Raw genomic sequence first — 19,032 nt, 5'->3', positions numbered from 1 at the left:
GACGGCTCACACATACCCAAGTTTAATCCGGCCAGTTGGAATTTCAGTCATTTGAGTAAGACGACGTCTGGACCCATGTTGCGAGCCAGGAAAGATTGTGATCGGTAATCGATAAATATTTTATTTCACTTACATAACATGCACATTTAGACAGGTTTACAGAATATAATCAAAATGAGGGGAGGGCGTCTTTAAAATTCTTAGGAACCATGGACACCACAGTTATGTATAATTGCAAAAAAATGTTTCTTGTTGCCTTACAAAAAAACAACAACAATGTATGGCAAAGTATATAGTGTCCCAATGTTAAAATTTTAATATTTTTGTGTTAAAGATCAGAATTAAAAATTGAAAGGATCCATTAAAAGGATGCCAAATGTATGATACAATATACCTTCTCAAAACTTATTTGGGGCATCCAGTATATAGATGGCAGATAGCTGCTCTGTGCTGTATTCACCTGCTGCTCCACGGGCTGAGCATTGTTGATTTCAATTAGAGACTCTGTTTGTTGCTCCTCTTCTTCTGGAGTCTCATTTGCCATGACCACCACAGGTTTCACATGCTCCTCCAAGGCTGAAGCTCTTAAAAAGTTAGGTGGATTCTGTTAGACAGAAATAATTTTATTAACAAACAGAACAAAAATAGCTTTGTACATGAATAGGAAAGGCTTTTTATAGGCGTTGTTACACATAAGGAAATGTATATTCCTAACACTGAAACTTTTAGGCTGTGTGCCCACGATGCGATTTTTAAGCGGTTTTGCCGCGATTTTCGGCGCGAAAACGTTTAAAAAATCTTGTACATGACGCACCCCATGCATTCCTATGGCATTCCGCACATGCTGTGCTAAGGCTGCGCTTTTTTCCACGGCGGAATCGCATCGCGGAAAAAAAAATCGCAGCATAATCATTCTTTTGTGCGGAATCGCAAAGAATTGCCGCGATTCCGCACCCATAGGAATGCATGAGAATCGCTTACTTCCCGCATGTGGCTATGCCCACCATGCGGGAAGTTAAGCGTCTCATGTGCGGTTGGTACCCACGGTGTGGAGGAGAGGAGACTGTCCTCCAGGCCCTGGGTACCATACCCCTGTAAAAAAAAAAAAAAGAATAAAAAAAAAAATCGGGGTATATTTACCTTCCGACGTCCCGCGCTGCATTCCCGGGCCTCAGCGTTCCCAGTAATGCCTTGCGGCAAGGTCCTGTGATGACGTGATCTCGCGAGATCGCTATAGTAACGCGCGACCAACGTCATTACAGGTCTCGCAAGGCATCGCTGGGAACGCTGAGGTCCGGGATGGCAGCGCGGGACGTCGGAAGGTAAATATACCCCGATTTTTTATTTTTATATCATTTAACATTTTATCTTTTACTATTGATGCCACATAGGTGGCCTCAATAGTAAAAAGCTGGTCACACTTGTCAAACACTATGTTGGACGAGTGTGACCAACCTGTCAATCACTTTCCAAGCTATGCTTCAAATCGCTTGGAAAGTGCTTGAGAAAATCGCGGTAAAATCGCGAACAGAATCGCGGTAAAATCGAGGTGAAATCACACGGGAAAAAAATGCGCAATTTCTGGAAAGGAGTCCGGTTTTCATTGTGCGTTTTAAAACGCTACGTGGGCCCATAGCCTTACACAATTTTTTTTTAAATTCGTTTATTAAACAAACAGTATATCGCATACATACTTGCAGATAAGCACTGTATATAACAGGATTTTTGGGGTTGCTTACCGTAAAATCTGTTTCTCGGAGCCTTCATTGGGGGACACAGAGACCATGGGTGTATGCTGCTGCCACTAGGAGGCTGACACTATGCACAAAAAAAGTTTAGCTCATCCTCCGCAGTGTACACCCCACCGACCGGCAGGAAGTTCCTCAGTTAGTGAGAAAGCAGTAGGAGAAGTAACAGAATAGATTGAAAGCAGAACAAACAACTCAACTGTAACAAACCGACAAACATAAGAACAGGAGTTGTAGAACATGGGAGGGTGCTGTGTCCCCCAATGAAGGCTCTGAGAAACAGATTTTACGGTAAGCAACCCAAAAAATCCTGTTTTCTCGTTCGCCTTATTGGGGGGACACAGACCATGGGACGTCCCAAAGCAGTCCCTGGGGTGGGAAACAAACTTCCATCAGGCCAGTGGACTCGCCACCGCAGCCTGCAGAATCCTTCTACATAGGCTGGCGTCCGCCGAAGCGTAGGTGTGGACCTTGTAGAATTTCACAAAGGTGTGAACCGATGACCACGTTGCAGCATTGCAAAGCTGCAGCGCGGAAGCTCTGTGGCGCACCGCCCAGGAGGCACCCACCGCCCGGGTAGAGTGCGCTCTGATCCCTGGAGGGGCCACTCGATGCTTGACCTGGTATGCCTCCAAAATTGCCGATCTGATCCAGCGCGCAATAGTGGCCTTTGAGGCTGGGTGATGAACAGAGAGTCTGACTTCCACAAGGAAGTCGTCCGGGCTAGATAGACTCTCAATGCCCTGACTAGGTCCAGCTTGTCCAAAGACCGCTCCCGAGGGTGAGCTGGGCTCGGGCAGAAGGATGGCAGAACAATGTCCTCATTGAGGTGAAACGAAGATACCACCTTCGGAAGAAAAGAGGGCGGAGGCCGCAGAACTACCTTGTCCTGATGAAGGACCAAAAAAGGAGAGCGGCAAGAAAGTACCGCTAATTCCGACACGCGCCGGAAGGAGGTAATGGCCACCAGAAAGGCCACTTTCCAAGAAAGGAGGGAAAGGGAAACATCCCTGAGAGGTTCAAAAGGAGGACCCTGCAGAACCTGAAGAACCAAATTAAGATCCCAAGGATCCACGGGAGCTCGGTATGGAGGAACCGTGTGAGCCACACCCTGGAGGAAGGTTTTGACCTGGGGCCGGGAGGCCAGCATTTTCTGAAATAAAATGGACAGTGCCGAAACTTGACCCTTCAAGGAACTGAGAGCAAGCCCCGCATCCAGCCCTGCCTGAAGAAACGCTAGAATAGAAGGGAGCGAAAAAACCAAGGGCGCGATGTCATTGGCCTCACACCAGGAGAAATAGGCTTTCCAAGTACGGTAATAGATCTTCGAAGAAGAAGGCTTTCTGGCGCGGATCATGGTATGAATTACCCGATCAGAGATTCCTGCCCGTCTCAAAACCTCGGTCTCAACAGCCACGCCGTTAAATTGAGCGACCGAGAATTGGGGTGGCAAATCGGGCCTTGAGACAGCAGATCTGCCCGTCGGGAAGCTTCCAGGGGGCGTCCACGAGAAGGTTGACAATGTCTGCGAATCAAGACCTTCTGGGCCAATTCGGGGCGATGAGGATGACTGGAATCCCCTCTGCTTTGATTTTCAACAACTTGGGAAGAAGAGGCAGAGGAGGGAACAGGTAGGGGAGCACGAACTGTGACCAAGGGACGGCCAGAGCGTCGGCGCCCACTGCCAGAGGGTCCCGAGACCTGGACACGAATTGTGGTACTTTCCTGTTGAGGGGAGATGCCATGAGGTCTACATCCGGGGTTCCCCACCGACGGCAGAGCAGATGAAACACCTCCGGATGTAGGGACCATTACCCTGCCGCGAGACCCTCGCGGCTGAGGAAATCGGCGTCCCAGTTGTCCACGCCGGGAATGTGAACCGCGGAAATCGTTGGAACAAAGGTCTCTGCCCATTGAAGAATTCTGGACACTTCCGCCAGGGCTGAGACACTCCGTGTCCCCCCTTGGCGGTTGATATACGCCACCGCTGTGGCATTGTCTGTCTGAATCCTGACAGGCAGGCCCTTGAGGCGCCTTTCCCAGTGGACGAGAGCTAGATGGATCGCCCGTATCTCTAGGACATTGATCTGCAGAGCTGATTCCTGAGTCGACCATCGACCCTGAACAGTGTGATTGCGGAACACTGCACCCCAGCCGATGAGGCTGGCGTCCGTAGTGACAATCTGCCAGTGAACGGGAAAAGACCGCCCCAAGAGAATGAGGGGAGACGTCAACCACCAGTTGAGAGACCACCTGATGCGGCAGGAAAGGCGAACCGGACGATCCAGAGACAGAGCCGACCTGTTCCACCTGGACAAAATGGCCTGCTGGAGTGGCCTGGTGTGAAATTGGGCAAAGGGAACTGCCTCTATCGCCACCACCATCTTCCCCAGGACCCTCATGGCTGACCTGAGGGATGGAAATCGTGTGATCTGTAATGATCGCACGCCCTGCTGCAGGGAAAGAATCTTGTCTTGTGGGAGAAATACCCTTGACCGACGAGTGTCGAACAGAAGGCCCAGAAACACAAGGCGTTGAGTAGGGACCAGACAGGACTTTTCCCGGTTGACTATCCACCCAAAACTGGACAGGGTGTCTAGAACGATCGCCACACTTAGGCGGGCCTGTTGAAAGGAGGGGGCCTTGATCAGGATATCGTCGAGGTACGGAAAAAGAACGAGACCTCTGATCCTCAACAAGGCCATCAACGCCGCCATAATCTTCGTGAAGACTCTGGGAGCGGTGGCGAGCCCGAAAGGAAGCGCGACGAACTGGTAATGTTCGTGAAGAATCGCAAACCGCAGGAACTTCTGATGTCCGGGAAATATGGGCACATGTAGATAGGCATCTTGGATGTCTATGGAACCCATGAATTCCTGCTCCTCCATGGAAGCAATTACCGAGCGAACTGACTCCATCCGGAAGTGGCGAAGGCGAACTCTCTTGTTGAGTAACTTGAGATCCAAGATGGGTCGAACTGTCCCGTCCTTTTTCGGCACCACAAACAGGTTTGAATAAAACCCTGTGAAGCGTTCCGATTCGGGAAGGGCACAATCACCCCGGAACTGAGAAGAGAGGCGATGGCCGAACCGAACCCCGGGACCAAGGCCGGATCCCTCGGCGGACGGGATTGTAAGAAACGATCCCGTGGAAGAGAAATGAACTCTATTTTGTATCCTGTTGATACAACCTCTCTGACCCAAGCGTCCTCTACTGAGGCGAGCCAGACGTCGCTGAAGAAGAGAAGTCGACCTCCCAATTGGAAGGGACCCACGGGAGACCGATGGTAGTCATGCGTACGTAGACCGTCCAGATCTAGATCTGGACGGTCTTCCCTGGGAAGAGTGCGACCGCCAGGACGGAGTGGGCCTGAAGGAAACCTTCTTTCTTTCCCGACGTGCCTGTGGCCTTTGCTGGTTGGAAGGGTTTTCCGCCGTATTGAAACGGCGGAAAGTCCGACAGGGACGAAACTGACGCCTTGGAGGAGGTCTGCGAGGCTTGGAGGGGAGAAGAGAACTCGTACCTCCGGTAGCGTCCTTAATAATCTGATCCAATTGTGATCCGAAGAGACGCACTCCCTGAAAAGGCAGATTGGTCAGAGACTTTTTAGAGGACAAGTCCGCCTGCCAGGCCTTGAGCCAAATTGTACGTCGGATTGCCACGATGTTACTTGACGCCTGAACTGCGCAAGATGCGGCATCCAAGGAGGCAGAAAGCAGATAATCCCCCGCATGGGAAATCTGATTGGCGAGATCGGCCAAATGCTCTGGTCGTGCCTTATCCAGAATGCCCTGCCGAAGGTCATCTGCCCAAGTGGATATGGCCTTTGCTGCCCAAGAAGAAACAAAGACTGGACATACCGCTGCTGATGCCGCTTCGAAGGCAGATTTTGCTAGAGATTCTATGATCCTATCATTAGAATCTTTTAGCGACGCCACACCTGACAGCGGAAGGACCGTATTATTAGAAAGTCTGGACACGGGAGGGTCCACCGAGGGAGAAGTGGCCCAGTTGTCCGTGAGCTCTTTAGCAAACGGGTACAGCACGCCGAGACGCTTTCCTCTTTGAAAGCGTCTGGTCGGATCTTCTCTCTCCTTTGTAAAAATCCTTCCAAACTCAGAATGGAAGGGAAACACCCTGGATGGTGTTTCCGCCCGTCTGGACGAAACCTCCTGATCTGAGGATTTCGCAGGGGCGTCAGCGATGTCAAAGGTATGGTGAATCGCGGCAATGAGGTTTTGCACCGTAACCTTCATGTTCGCATCCTGGTCCGAATCCAGCTCTAAGACCCCTTCCGATTCTGAAAGCGCTTCGCCTGACTCTGGGGAGGAGGCCCGAGAGGGAGACTGCTGGGGACTATGGGGTGAGGTAGGACGAGGGGAGGACTCCGCATGGAGGTCCTGCCTGGGCCTCTTGCGACTGCCGCTGGCTGGCTCAGATGGGACGTCCTGAGACGTGCTGGGTCCCGCCGAAGCTCCCAAGGGCAACTTGTCCAGAACGGCTACTAGGGACTGAGACACCTTGATGAGGTCTGCCACTGACTGTGATTGAGAGGAGGCCCAACCCGGCATGGGGGGCTCACTCGCCCCTGGGGCTATGGATGGCTCCTGAGCGGCGTCGGGCTGGACGCAGAGCGGGTACGATCAGACTTAGCGTTGGACATAGTGAAAAGAGAGGCAGTGCCGGTCGGTTGGGGGACAGAAGGCAGAGAAGGGTGTCAGTCTGCAGGTGCAGAGCTACTCACGGTCCGGTGTCCCCAAGGGCGACGCTCTCTGATCTGGCTGCAGGATGAGGCCAGGCCAATCTGGCTGAAAAAAAGGCCCAGCGACCGAAATCCGGCAGGGAATGAGGTCCGGCTGGCAGGCTGAGAAGATGGCGACCACCAGGGAAAGGGCACGCTGCCAGAGGGAGAAGGGCGGAGCTCGCCGCAGAGATCCCCTTAGCACCGCCCGCTGTCCAATAGCAGGCTGGTGTGAGGCAAGGGGGCTGGGAAGGCCTAGGACGGGCGGGAGAGAAGCCAGCTTAGAAGAAAGGGGCAGGGGGCGTGGCCGCGACGCAGCGGTAGGCCCGAGATGAAGCCGGGGCCTAAATTAATAGCGCCGGCCGCCTGTCAGCAGGGGGTCGGCGCGGAAGATGCGCCGCAACACCGGGCCGCAACCCCGGGCCGCGTCCCTGCTTCCCACAGCCCGACCCCTGTATACCCCTGCCGGGATGAAGAAGAAACGGGGGGGGGCGCAGAACAAGGCCCGAAAGAAAAGGGGCCTTCATGGATGCGTCGACCGTGGGGAGAAGCGGGCGCGCAGGCCCTACCGTGGTCCCCTGGCGACCGCCTTAGGATGAAAATGCCGGGGGGACCGCTAGACCGCATACTCACCCAGGCCGGGGGCCACAATAAAGGTACCCGAGAATCCCACGCTGTCTGTCGTCTTTATGGAATCCACGCCTCGTCCAACCGTCAGGCTCTGGTAGGCGAGATGGTGGGAGGCGGGGGGCAAGGACCGTCCGTATAGCTGGCACGCACCTGTGCGAGGCTCCTGGTCCTGCCGCGGAGACCTATGAGGATACGGGGTGGCAGTACACGCCGTACTCATAGTCTCTTTGTGGGAGTACGGATGTGGCTGTTCACTCCGTATCCCTCCGAAACCTGCAAAGGAACGACGCACGACGAGGTAGATAGGGGTCTAATAAAAGACCCGTGTCCACCTCCTACTGACACTAAGCTAAACTGAGGAACTTCCTGCCGGTCGGTGGGGTGTACACTGCGGAGGAGGAGCTAACCTTTTTTTGTGCATAGTGTCAGCCTCCTAGTGGCAGCAGCATACACCCATGGTCTCTGTGTCCCCCAATAAGGCGAACGAGAAATATATATTTCACACAATATTGAATGTAGAACAAAATGTGGATACCAGTTTAAATACGAGATAAAACACAATGTTAATTAAATTGTACAAGCCTTTATGTTATTACGGAGGTAATAAAACCTATTTAACTTCCTAAACCTCAACTTAAAAAAAAAAAAAAAAACAAGAACAAACTACTACTACTGCTGCTTCGCAGCCTGACTCCACACGATCAATTATGTATCCTGCGATGTCTCCATTTTACAGAGTAAGATGAGAGGAAATCCACCTCTCCCAGATCTTCCCAAATTTACCTGGGCACCCTTTGTCTCGATACAGTGTACTTTCATATGGGATAATGAATTCACTAAATCAATCCAGATCCTAAGGGAAGGACATGAGCTCCCCATCCACCACAGTGCCAGTACCTTTCGTGCCATAAATAGCATCTCCCGTAAAAAGATCCCAGTATAGTGGTCCCATGTCTCCTCATCCCATACCCCAAACATACCAGTGGCTCAAGGGAAACAGGAGCTTGCACCAGGGAAGTTAATAATGACGTCACCGCCTTCCAATATTGTGCGATGATAGGACATTGCCAGATCATGTGGATAAAATCTGCATCTAGTAAATGACATCTCAAACATTCCGATGATTGGAGTCGGCCCATCCTGAAGAGTCGAGTCGGAGTCAGATATGATTGGTTTATGATATATACCGTATTTTTCGCTTTATAAGACGCACCTGATTATAAGACGCACCTAGGTTTTAGAGGAGGAAAATAAGAAAAAAAAATATTTTGAGTCAAATAATGTGCAAAAACCTTTAATTAAATAACAAAATATTATTTTAACATAGTAGACTCAACAGCAGTCAACAGCAGCATTGTGGGTAACATGTAAGAACAGTCCCATGGTACTGTAAGTAACAGCAAAAACCATGTTCTGGCAATTGGGGAGAAACATTAATTGTCAGACAGCACAATCTTCTAGTCAGAGAAACCCAGGAATTCCTCATCACTGCTGTCAGAGTCTAGGAAGCTCAGGTCCTCACAATCATTGGTTTCACTTTGTTCACTGTCCTCATATAGCGCACCATCTTCGGTGCCATCTAAGGCATTGCTAATCCCACATTTTTTGAATGAACGTATAACCGTTTCATCCTTCACTGATTGCCATGATGTTTTCACCCACTCACAAACTTGAGTGATAGAGGGCCTCTTCATGCGTCCAGTTGGTGTCAGGTCATGATTGCCAGCAGCCATCCATTTATTCCACTCTTCTCGCATGTAGACTTTAAACAGCTTGTTTATAGAAACATCGAGAGGTTGTAGCTGGCTGGTAAGCCCCCCTGGAATTACCGCGAGATGGGTCTTCACTTCTTTAAACACTTTTTTTGTGTTTTCACTAATATGTGCTCTGAACTGGTCTAGCACTAACAGGGATGTTTTTTTCAGAAGCCCTCCAGGACGTTTCGACCACACTTTGTCAACCCACAATCTCATTCCGTTCTCGTCCATCCATCCTTTCTCGTGAACGTGCACAACAACTCCTCGTGGGATAGCTTCTTTGGGCATGTTCTTTCTTTTAAAGATTAACATTGGTGGCAGTTTCGTGCCATCGGCACAGCAGGACAACACAACTGTGTAGTGGTTTTTTTCGTGTCCTGCAGTTTTTACCGTGATGGTTTTGGCACCCTTTGCACCAACAGTCCTGTTGGATGGCACGTCAAAGGTTAGAGGGACTTCATCCATATTCCCAATCTGGCCTAATTCATAACCATTTTTCTTTCTGCTGTCAATTACAAACTTGTGGAATGACAGAATCTTGGCTTCATATTCTTGTGGCATTTTTTGGGCAATTCTAGTTTTGGTGCGCATAGCAAGGCCACATCTCTTCATGAATCTGAAACACCATGCTGGTGATCCAGTGAAGTCATTGATGCCTTTCTCAGCAGCAATCCGCTTGGCTTCGAATAGTATCATTTTTGTTGAGACCGAAAGGCCATTATTTCTGTGGCGTATGATCCACTCTTTTACGTCCACATCTAACTCTGGCCACTTTGCACCACGCCTACGTAGACCAGATCGGCTTTTTCCTGCTTTTTGCAGCTCATCCTCCTGCTTCCTCCACTCTCTTATCATTTTTTCAGTTGGAGGCGGTCCAAAATGTCTCTCCGCTGCTCTGCTCCCATGCTCTTTAGCGTATTTTACAACCTCCAGTTTAAAGGGAATTTTGTATGCAAGCCTTTTCTGCTTTGACATGCTTGAAATATGCAGCAGCCAACTGTACGGTATTTTTCTGCAACAAAATACAGTATTGAAACAACTGTCAGCTCTGTCATTCATAGTTATGGGGCAACTGAGAGCATGAATGAATACGGTACTCTTGCTGTAGAAAAGACATGGGCCGCACATCCAAAAATACGGTAACAAGTTGATCTAGTGGTGTTAAGCAAAATGTACTGTATTCATCTGAACAAGAAGTTTTTAGTTTACGGTAACATTATGATCAGACATATAAAGCCTACTGCCAAGTGACGGTGAATGTGTCCATAGCTTTAAATACTGTAACCATAAAGCTGTGGAGTAATGTGCCGACCACCACAACGACAACGAGCAGATGGGTACCTGGTGCCCTACAGTACCCATGCTGCAAGGCAAGGGGTTCCGCCTATTTTTGCTCACTAAGGCCGGATCACACATGCGAGTTAAACGGCCGAGTCTCGCATGGTAATACCCGGCGCTGGCGCGGGGATTCAAGAGCGGGGCGTGCGGCTGCATAGCAATACATGGAGCTGCACGTCCCACTCCTGAGTCCCGGCGGCAGCGCCGGGTATTACCATGCGAGACTCGGCCGTTTAACTCGCATGTGTGATCCCAGCCTAAGAAGTTCGCCGTCATGTGCTAGCGGCTTCATACAGTCTAATCAGAATGTTAAACTAAGAACCTCATGTTTAGTTTCATTTTGCCTAGTGTCATTAGATCAACTTATGATTTTAGATGTGTGGCCCATGTCTTTTTCTACACCTATGATGAATGAAAAACATTGTTATGGGAGATGTGTTGGGACGCACTGTTATGAGAGATCTGTGGTGATGCACTCCTATGAGGGATCTGTGAGGCACTGTTATGGGAGATCTGTGGAGACACACTTATGGGAGATCTGTGGTGACGCACTGTTATGGGAGATTTGTGGAGACACAGTTATGGGGTATCTGTGGTGACGCACTGTTATGGGGATCTGTGGATGACGCACTGTTATGGGAGATCTGTGGAGACACTGTTATGGGAGATCTGTGGTGACGCACTGTTATGGGGGATCTGTGGTGACGCACTTATGGGGGATCTGTGGATGACGCACTGTTATGGGAGATCTGTGGAGACACTGTTATGGGAGATCTGTGGTGACGCACTGTTATGGGAGATGTGTGGAGACACAGTTATGGGAGATCTGTGGTGACGCACTGTTATGGGAGATGTGTGGAGACACAGTTATGGGGTATCTGTGGTGACGCACTGTTATGGGGATCTGTGGATGACGCACTGTTATGGGAGACCTGTGGAGACACTGTTATGGGAGATCTGTGTTGACGCACTGTTATGGGAGATCTGTGGAGACACTGTTATGGGAGATCTGTGGTGACGCACTGTTATGGGAGACGTGTGGAGACACACTGTTATGGGGGTATCTGTGGATGACGCACTGTTATGGGAGATCTGTGGAGACACTGTTATGGGGGATCTGTGGTGACGCACTGTTATGGGAGATGTGTGGAGACACACAGTTATGGGGTATCTGTGGTGACGCACTGTTATGGGGATCTGTGGTGACGCATTGTTATGGGGATCTGTGGTGACGCACTGTTATGGGGATCTGTGGTGACGCACTGTTATGGGGATCTGTGGATAACGCACTGTTATGGGAGATCTGTGGTGACGCACTGTTATGGGAGATCTGTGGTGACGCACTGTTATGGGAGATCTGTGGAGACACACTGTTATGGGGGTATCTGTGGATGACGCACTGTTATGGGGGTATCTGTGGATGATGCACTGTTATGGGAGATCTGTGGTGATGCACTGTTATGGGAGATCTGTGGTGATGCACTGTTATGGGAGATCTGTGGTGATGCACTGTTATGGGGATCTGTGGTGACGCATTGTTATGGGGATCTGTGGATGACGCACTGTTATGGGGATCTGTGGATGACGCACTGTTATGGGAGATCTGTGGAGACACACTGTTATGGGGATACTTGGTGACACACTGTTATGGGGATCTGTGAATCACAGTACAATGTGTGTAGTAGTGACTACCACCCCCCCCTCATCATTAGGAATACACCCATGTACTGTATACATGGGTGTATTCTGAAAGATGAGGAAGGTGGTAGTCACAGTTGCAATAAACACTTTGGGCACTATCCCTAATATGGCTACAACCCCCATCATCCATCAGAATACACCCATTGATACGGTATGAAGGATGATGGGGGTTGTGTTTCCCTTCAATGTGTCCACCGCCTCACCTCTCCCAAGGATCTCAGAATAATGTGAGGTAAAATGAAAGTGCTACACTATACATTTTGCAGAGATAGATACCTGATTGGTGGAGGCAGCCCAGCAACAGATCCCTCCACCAATCAATATCCATCCCTGCAAACGAGGAGGAGGAGAAACATGCTTCTCTCCCTCCTCTGCCTTAGGTATCTGTGTGCAGCGGAGGCTCCTGATCCTTCTGCCAGCTTTTAGCCACAGCGCATGCGCAGATCGAGTTCAGTGACCGAGCTCCATCTGCGCATGTGCCGGGTCGGCGACCATTTTCTTGTAGTCCTGCAGACACAGGCTGTGATACCGGTATTCCATCGGAAACTCACAGCCTGTTCCCGGAACTGTCATGGCGCCGACCAGCACTATCCCGCCCGCGTAACCGCCGGTTAACCCGCAGCGATACCCCCAGCTCCTGGCCTGCTGCATTGCCCACCCGGAGACCCCGAGATGTACCAGGCTGCTCAGCAGCCGCCGCGGCCATCGCTAACGCCGCCATCGCTACCGCAGCCGCCACTGCCACCGCAAAAGTAAGTTTTTCCCCCCGATTTTTTTCACTATGCGATTGTAAGACGCACCCCCATTTCCCCCACAATTTGGGGGAAACAAAAGTGCGTCTTACAATCCGAAAAATACGGTAACTGTATCATCCTGTTATTAATAGACGGGGATACCCCAACCAAAGAATCCAGAATTTCTTCCCTCTCCTCTCTGTGTATCAGGGATGAGCCTTTGCCATCTCCCTTTAAAAGAGTTTATGGCGGATACCGCCCCTACTGACAGTATATATGTGTACAAAGAGGATAGGAGACCCTGGGGACCCCGCAATTTAAGGATTCCTATCAGGGGTAGAGACGAAAAGCCGGATTACTTACCGGTAATGCTCTTTTAATGAGTCCACGACAGCACCCACTGGAGGTATCGGATCCGCCCCATTTGGAACAGGAAACCCTACAGGAAAGATAAAAGGGGGCGGTCCGCCTTTCCTCAGTTTTGCATTTCAGAGTACCAGGAGGACCGCCAAGGATTAGGCAATGTCTTGTACTTATATCTTTACTTATCCAACTTTAGCAGATATACTCTTAACATTGATATTTGTAGCAGGGAGGGAAGTGAGCGGGTGCTGTCGTGGACTCATTAAAAGAGCATTACCGGTAAGTAATCCGGCTTTTTACCCTTCGCCACGACAGCACTCACTGGAGAGATTCCAGAGACCATCACCTGGGTGGGACCACCGTGCCAAGGACAGTCCTGCCAAAGCTTAGGTCAGAGGTAGACGAAAGATCAAGTCTATAGTGTCTATAGAAGGTAGAAGGGGATGACCAAATTGCCGCCTTACATATGGTTTCAATTGGAACGTCTCCCCTCTCCGCCCAGGAAGCCGCCATTGCTCTGGTGGAATGTGCTCTGATGTTTCCCGGAGGTTCTTCATTTTTTGCATAGTAGGCTAAACAAATGGCATCCCTGATCCATCGGGAAATGGTGCTCTTTGTGACTCCATACCCTTTTTTACGGCCCTGAAAAGAAATGGAGAGCCCTACACTGCCTCCAGCTCTCGGACCTTTCAATATACTTTAGGACAGTTCTTCTGACGTCCAAAGTGTGGAATTTCTGCTCTTCCGGGGTGGAGGGATCTTCAAAGAAGGTTGGGAGGAGTATCTCCAGAGACCTATGGTACCTTGTTGATACCTTAGGCAGGTATGAGGGGTCTGGCTTCAATATTAATCTATCCCGATATACCTGCAAAAAGGGTGGATCTCTGGACAGGGCCTGGATATCACCCACTCTCCTAGCGGATGTCAGTGCTACCAAGAGGGCCGTCTTAAATGATAAATATTTAAGGGCTATCGTATCTATCGGTTCAAAAGGTTGTTCTGTAAGGGCGTCTAACACCAAGTTTAAGTCCCATGTAGGGATTGTGGGTATGTGAACCGGAGTTATTCTTTCACATGCCGTAATGAATCGTGATATCCACTTATTCCCTGCTATATTATGGCCATACAGCGCCCCCAACGCAGACACATGTACTTTCAGTGTGTTTACTGACAAGCCCAATTCCTTTCCCTTTTGTAGGAACTCTAAGATAGGGACTATCGGGACTTCTGCTGTATGAGATGCTGTATGAAACTCTAGGAATTTCTTCCATATTCTTTTATAAATTTGGGTTGTGGACTGCTTCCTGCTCTGCAGGAGCGTAGTAATTAATGATTGCGAAAACCCTCTTGATCTTAATAGGTGCCTTTCAAGTTCCACGCCGTCAAGTGTAAGTTGTCCACTTGAGGGTGGAAGAAAGGGCCTTGGGAGAGTAGGTCGGGGTTTGAGGGGAGAACCCAAGGGTCTGTCACTGACATAATTCGTAGCCACGAGAACCATAGAATCATAGAATCGTAGAGTTGGAAGGGACCTCCTGGGCCATCTGGTCCAACCCCCTGCTCAAAGCAGGATTCGCTAAATCATCCCAGTTAGATGTCTGTCCAGCCTCTGTTTGAAGACTTCCATTGAAGGAGAACTCACCACTTCTCGTGGCAGCCTGTTCCACTCATTGATCACTCTAACTGTCAAAAAGTTTTTTCTAATATCTAATCTGTGTCTCCTCCCATTCAGCTTCATCCCATTGCTTCTAGTCTTTCCTTGTGCAAATGAGAATAAAGTTGATCCTTCTACAATGTGACAGCCCTTTAGATATTTGTAGACAGCTATTAAGTCTCCTCTCAGTCTTCTCTTTTGCAAACTAAACATTCCCAAATCCTGCAACCTTTCCTCATAAGACAGGGTTTGCAGACCGGTCACCATTCTGGTCGCTCTTTTCTGAACTTGCTCCAGTTTGTTGATGTCTTTTTTAAAATGTGGTGCCCAAAATTGGTCTCTTGGGCCAGAATGGTGCTATCAGGATTACTCTCGCCTTTTCCTCTCTGATTTTCTGAATCACTTGTGGCAGGAGAATCAATGGAGGGAAGGCGTATGCTAACTTGAATCTCCATGGGGCCTGGAGGGCATCCAGTATGTCTGGGTGATCTGCTGGAGACAGGGAAGCAAAGGTCTTTGTCTGTTTTCCCTTGTGGCAAAGAGGTCCACTTGAGGATGCCCCCATAGAGCCACTATGTTCTGGAAGATTTGGTGATTGAGGCACCACTCCCCTTGCCGAAGTGTGTGTCGGCTTAAGAAATCTGCTTCTTGATTGTCCTCTCCTCTGATCTGAAGAGCTGAGAGGGACAACAAATTGCTTTCGGCTAAGTCTAAGATTCTTGCCGCAGAAGACATCAGAGTCTCTGATCGAGTACCTCCTTGTCTGTTTATGTAGGCCACTGTGGTGGTGTTGTCCGACAGGATCCTGACATGTTTCTGTTGGAGCTGTGGAAGGAAATAATGTAGAGCATAGTATACTGCTGTCAGTTCTTTTAAATTAGACGAGTATTCTCTTTCCTCTCTATTCCATCTTCCTTGACAAAAGCTATTCCCCATATGGGCTCCCCAGCCTTGGGGGCTAGCGTTGGTGGTCAGGATACTAGATGGTACTATGACCCATGGGACTCCTGAGGATAGATGGTCATCCTCTAACCACCATTCCAGAGAAGTCAAGACCTCCTGCGTTAGAGTTATCTTACTCTCGAGGTGACCACCATGTCGCCTCTCCTCCTGGAGGATCTGATGCTGGAGTGTGCGGACATGATAATGGGCCCACCGGACAGCAGGGGCACAGGAATCTAGCGACCCCAATAGCGACATTGCCCCTCTCAGAGACATGCGTGGTCTATGGCTGCCTCTACTTTCTCTTTTGTTAGTGCAATCTTTACCTGCGGAAGTAGACATTTCTGGGTTATGGAGTTCAATTGGAACCCCAAAAACATCTGGAGGGATTGCGGAACGAGCCTGGACTTCTGTATATTGATGATCCAGCCTAGGTCCTGTAAAGACGAGATTGCATCAGCCACTCTTTCGGTACATTGGGTATCCGAGTTCCCGATTATTAGGAAGTCGTCTAAGTAAGGTACGATTACAGTATCTTTTTGACGAACATAGGCCATCACCTCTGCCATCACCTTGGTGAAGATTCTTGGTGCTGTTGAGCGGCCGAAAGGCATGGCTGTGTATTGAAAATGACGGACCTTGCCATCGAATACCACTGCGACCCTTAGATATTTTTGGTATCTATTATGGATAGGAAGATGATAATAAGCATCTTTTAAGTCAATCCCCGCCATCACACAATTTGGAAAGAGAAGCTTTATGGTGGATCTGATTGCTTCCATCTTAAACTTATAATTTTTAATAAACGTATTAAGCGTCCTTAAATTAATAATTGTTCTAAATGTACCATCTGGTTTGGAAATTAAAAATAAGGGAGAGTAGAAGCCTCTACCTTCCTGTCCCTCTGGGATCTCTACTAAAACCCCTTTGCATAGTAGGCTCCGAATCTCTTCTTCGAGGGCCTTTTGTTGGGCCATAGAGTTAAGGCGGGTTAGGACAAAGAAATCATAAGGATTTTGAAGGAATTCTATTTTCATTCCTTCTTTAATAATACTCAAGATCCATGGGTTTGAGGATATTTGTTCCCATTTTGGATAAAAGAACCGTAATCTACCCCCTACAGGTGGGTCTGATTCTTTAATTTCTATTTTCCCTTCGGAACGTTGGACCCCTGAACATGGTACCCTTTTGTTTCTCTTTTGTGGCCCATCTATTTGGTCTTTCCGTTTGCCTCCTTCTTCCAAACGGTCGCCTCTTAAAGGTTCTCCCTCACACGGGGTTGCACAGATCTTAGCCTTTGATTGCGCGTCCCCCTTCCAGCTCTTCATCCACAACGCCCTTCTGGCGTTGTTCACTAGAGCTGCTGATCTTGCTGCCAGCCGTAGAGTGTCTGCCGACGCATCAGCCATAAAGGCAGCTGCCCCCCTTATCAATGGGATAGCGGCCCTTAATTTTTCTCTGTGGACACCTTTTGCTCGATTTGTTGATCCAGCTGGTCCAACCACACGAGCATGGATCTAGTGGTGCATGTGCTGGCTACCGCTGGCTTAAATATACCCGTGGTAGACTCCCAAGACCTCTTCAATGATGATTCCGCCTTGCGGTCTAACGGGTCTGCCAACAAGCCTGCGTCCTCTACTGGAATAGCCGATTGTCTCGAAGTAGAGGATATAACGGCATCCACTTTTGGCACTTTGGTCCATTTTAATAGCTCCTCATCGCTGAAAGGATACTTTCTTTTTGAGGCTGATGGGAGAAAACTTCTTTGGTCATTTTTTTCCCATTCCCTCTTTATTAGGGCCTTAATTGCCGGTATTACCGGGAACGCTCTCCTTTTCTTTTCCGCCAATCCCGCAAACATTATGTCTTGTGCGGTTTGGGCACCCCTTGGTTCCTCACACCCCATAGTGCTTCTCACCGACTTGACTAGGTTGTCCACACTGTCTAGGGGGAAACATGACTGTCCCTCCATGTCTGATGATGACGAGGATGTTAGTGAGGAGTCAGAGATTAACCCCCCTTCTTCTTCTGACTCTGAGCTGAGGGTTAACTGCTTCTTGCTGCCAGTCTCTGAGGGAGTTTTGGCGTGGTTAATAGCCTGTATCTCCTCCCTGATTATAGCTCTAATGTCCTTTGTCGACAATGCGGTCCCTTGCTTTGTCTCTTTGGTGCACTGTTTACAGAGCTTCTTAGGGTAGGAGTCAGGGAGAGGTTCCAAGCATAGCGCACATTCTTTATGCTTGGATTTATCCTTTTTCTTGGTCTAGAAGGGGACACCAAGGCGGGGGGGTAGGAGAGGTCAGCTTAGTAGGCAGAGTATATACTTTGCACACTCACCCAGTGAAGCCTCATATTACCGGATCAGATGGCTGAGACATCCTAGGCCTTGATTCTCCTGCTTCACTCCTGCGGCCGGTGTTGCGGTCCCTGGTGGAGCTACCTCCTGCAGAATCCCCCGCTGGAGCGTGTGCTTCCGTTGGGGACGACATTGCTGCAACGCCGCTCAGCTGCGCCGCTGCTTAAATAACCTGCTCCTCTTTTTTTTTCCTCTGCCGTCCCCCCGGAAGTTGCTCCTCCTCCCAGGGATCACCGCGCGCGTGCCCGACGCTCTCAGCCATCCCGCCCCGGAAGTTCAACCATTACTTCCGGGGGGGGGGGGGGGGGGAGGGGGTCAGGAGACTGTGCGCCGGCCGGCTACCGCGCGGCCCCGCTCTCCATGCGGTCCTCTCCTCCATGCAGCGCCACCGCCGCTGGCGCCTCTATTTAAAAAGGAGACCTCCATACTCCCCTTTTTTTTTTTTTTCTCTGCGCCACTGGCGCTCTTACCGCTCCCGGCAGCGGTGCGTCCCGGTGCCTGCCGGTGCTCTCCTGGGTGAGACGGGGCGGCCCTCCCCGGACCCCGTCACCACCCTCCGCTCACCAGACGAGGGGGGAGCCGTCTAACGGAATCTCCCCCGACGCTGCCTCTGGACCGCAGCCCCTGCCGTTCCCAAGGAGACTGCACAGGTGGCATGCCTGGCCCAGGTATTCTTCCTGAAGGATATCGTTGCTCCGTTTGGAACAGGAAACCAAAACTGAGGAGGAAAGGCGGACCGCCCCTTTTATCTTTCCTGTAGGGTTTCCTGTTCCAAATGGGGCGGATCCGATACCTCCAGTGGGTGCTGTCATGGCGAAGGGTAAAATAGCATTGTTTACACCTACGGATCTCATGTGCGACTGAAAGGCCGACCTTCGCTGCAGATAGCGGAAGAATTGGGATCTCGGGACCTCGTATTTAACCTGTATTTGTTCAAAAGATAGCAGGGTTCCATTATCAGGCGAATCACCTATAGAGGAGACATTATGTTGGATCCAGAATTCAGTGGAGGGGTGTTCTAGCAGTGTCGGAAGATAACTATTATTCCACAAGGGCATTTCAGCTACAATA

The 19,032-nt window shown here is 49.8% G+C and overlaps 1 protein-coding gene across 1 annotated transcript in view; it reads right to left on the bottom strand.

Annotated features, from left to right (window-relative positions):
• The window catches only part of HIP1R (huntingtin interacting protein 1 related), a 209,194-nt gene that overhangs the window by 83,471 nt on the left and 106,691 nt on the right, over window positions 1-19,032 (bottom strand). The window contains exon 11 of the mRNA XM_073586048.1: window positions 461-604. Within this exon, the coding sequence (XP_073442149.1) occupies window positions 461-604 (144 nt within the window). The remainder of the gene's footprint in view (window positions 1-460; window positions 605-19,032) is intronic.

This window comes from Dendrobates tinctorius, unplaced genomic scaffold (genome assembly GCF_039654945.1).
Source record: "Dendrobates tinctorius isolate UK_male_01 unplaced genomic scaffold, ASM3965494v1 ptg000090l, whole genome shotgun sequence".
Classification (NCBI taxonomy): Eukaryota; Metazoa; Chordata; class Amphibia; order Anura; family Dendrobatidae; genus Dendrobates; species Dendrobates tinctorius.
This window is presented reverse-complemented; position numbering and strand designations above follow the sequence as displayed.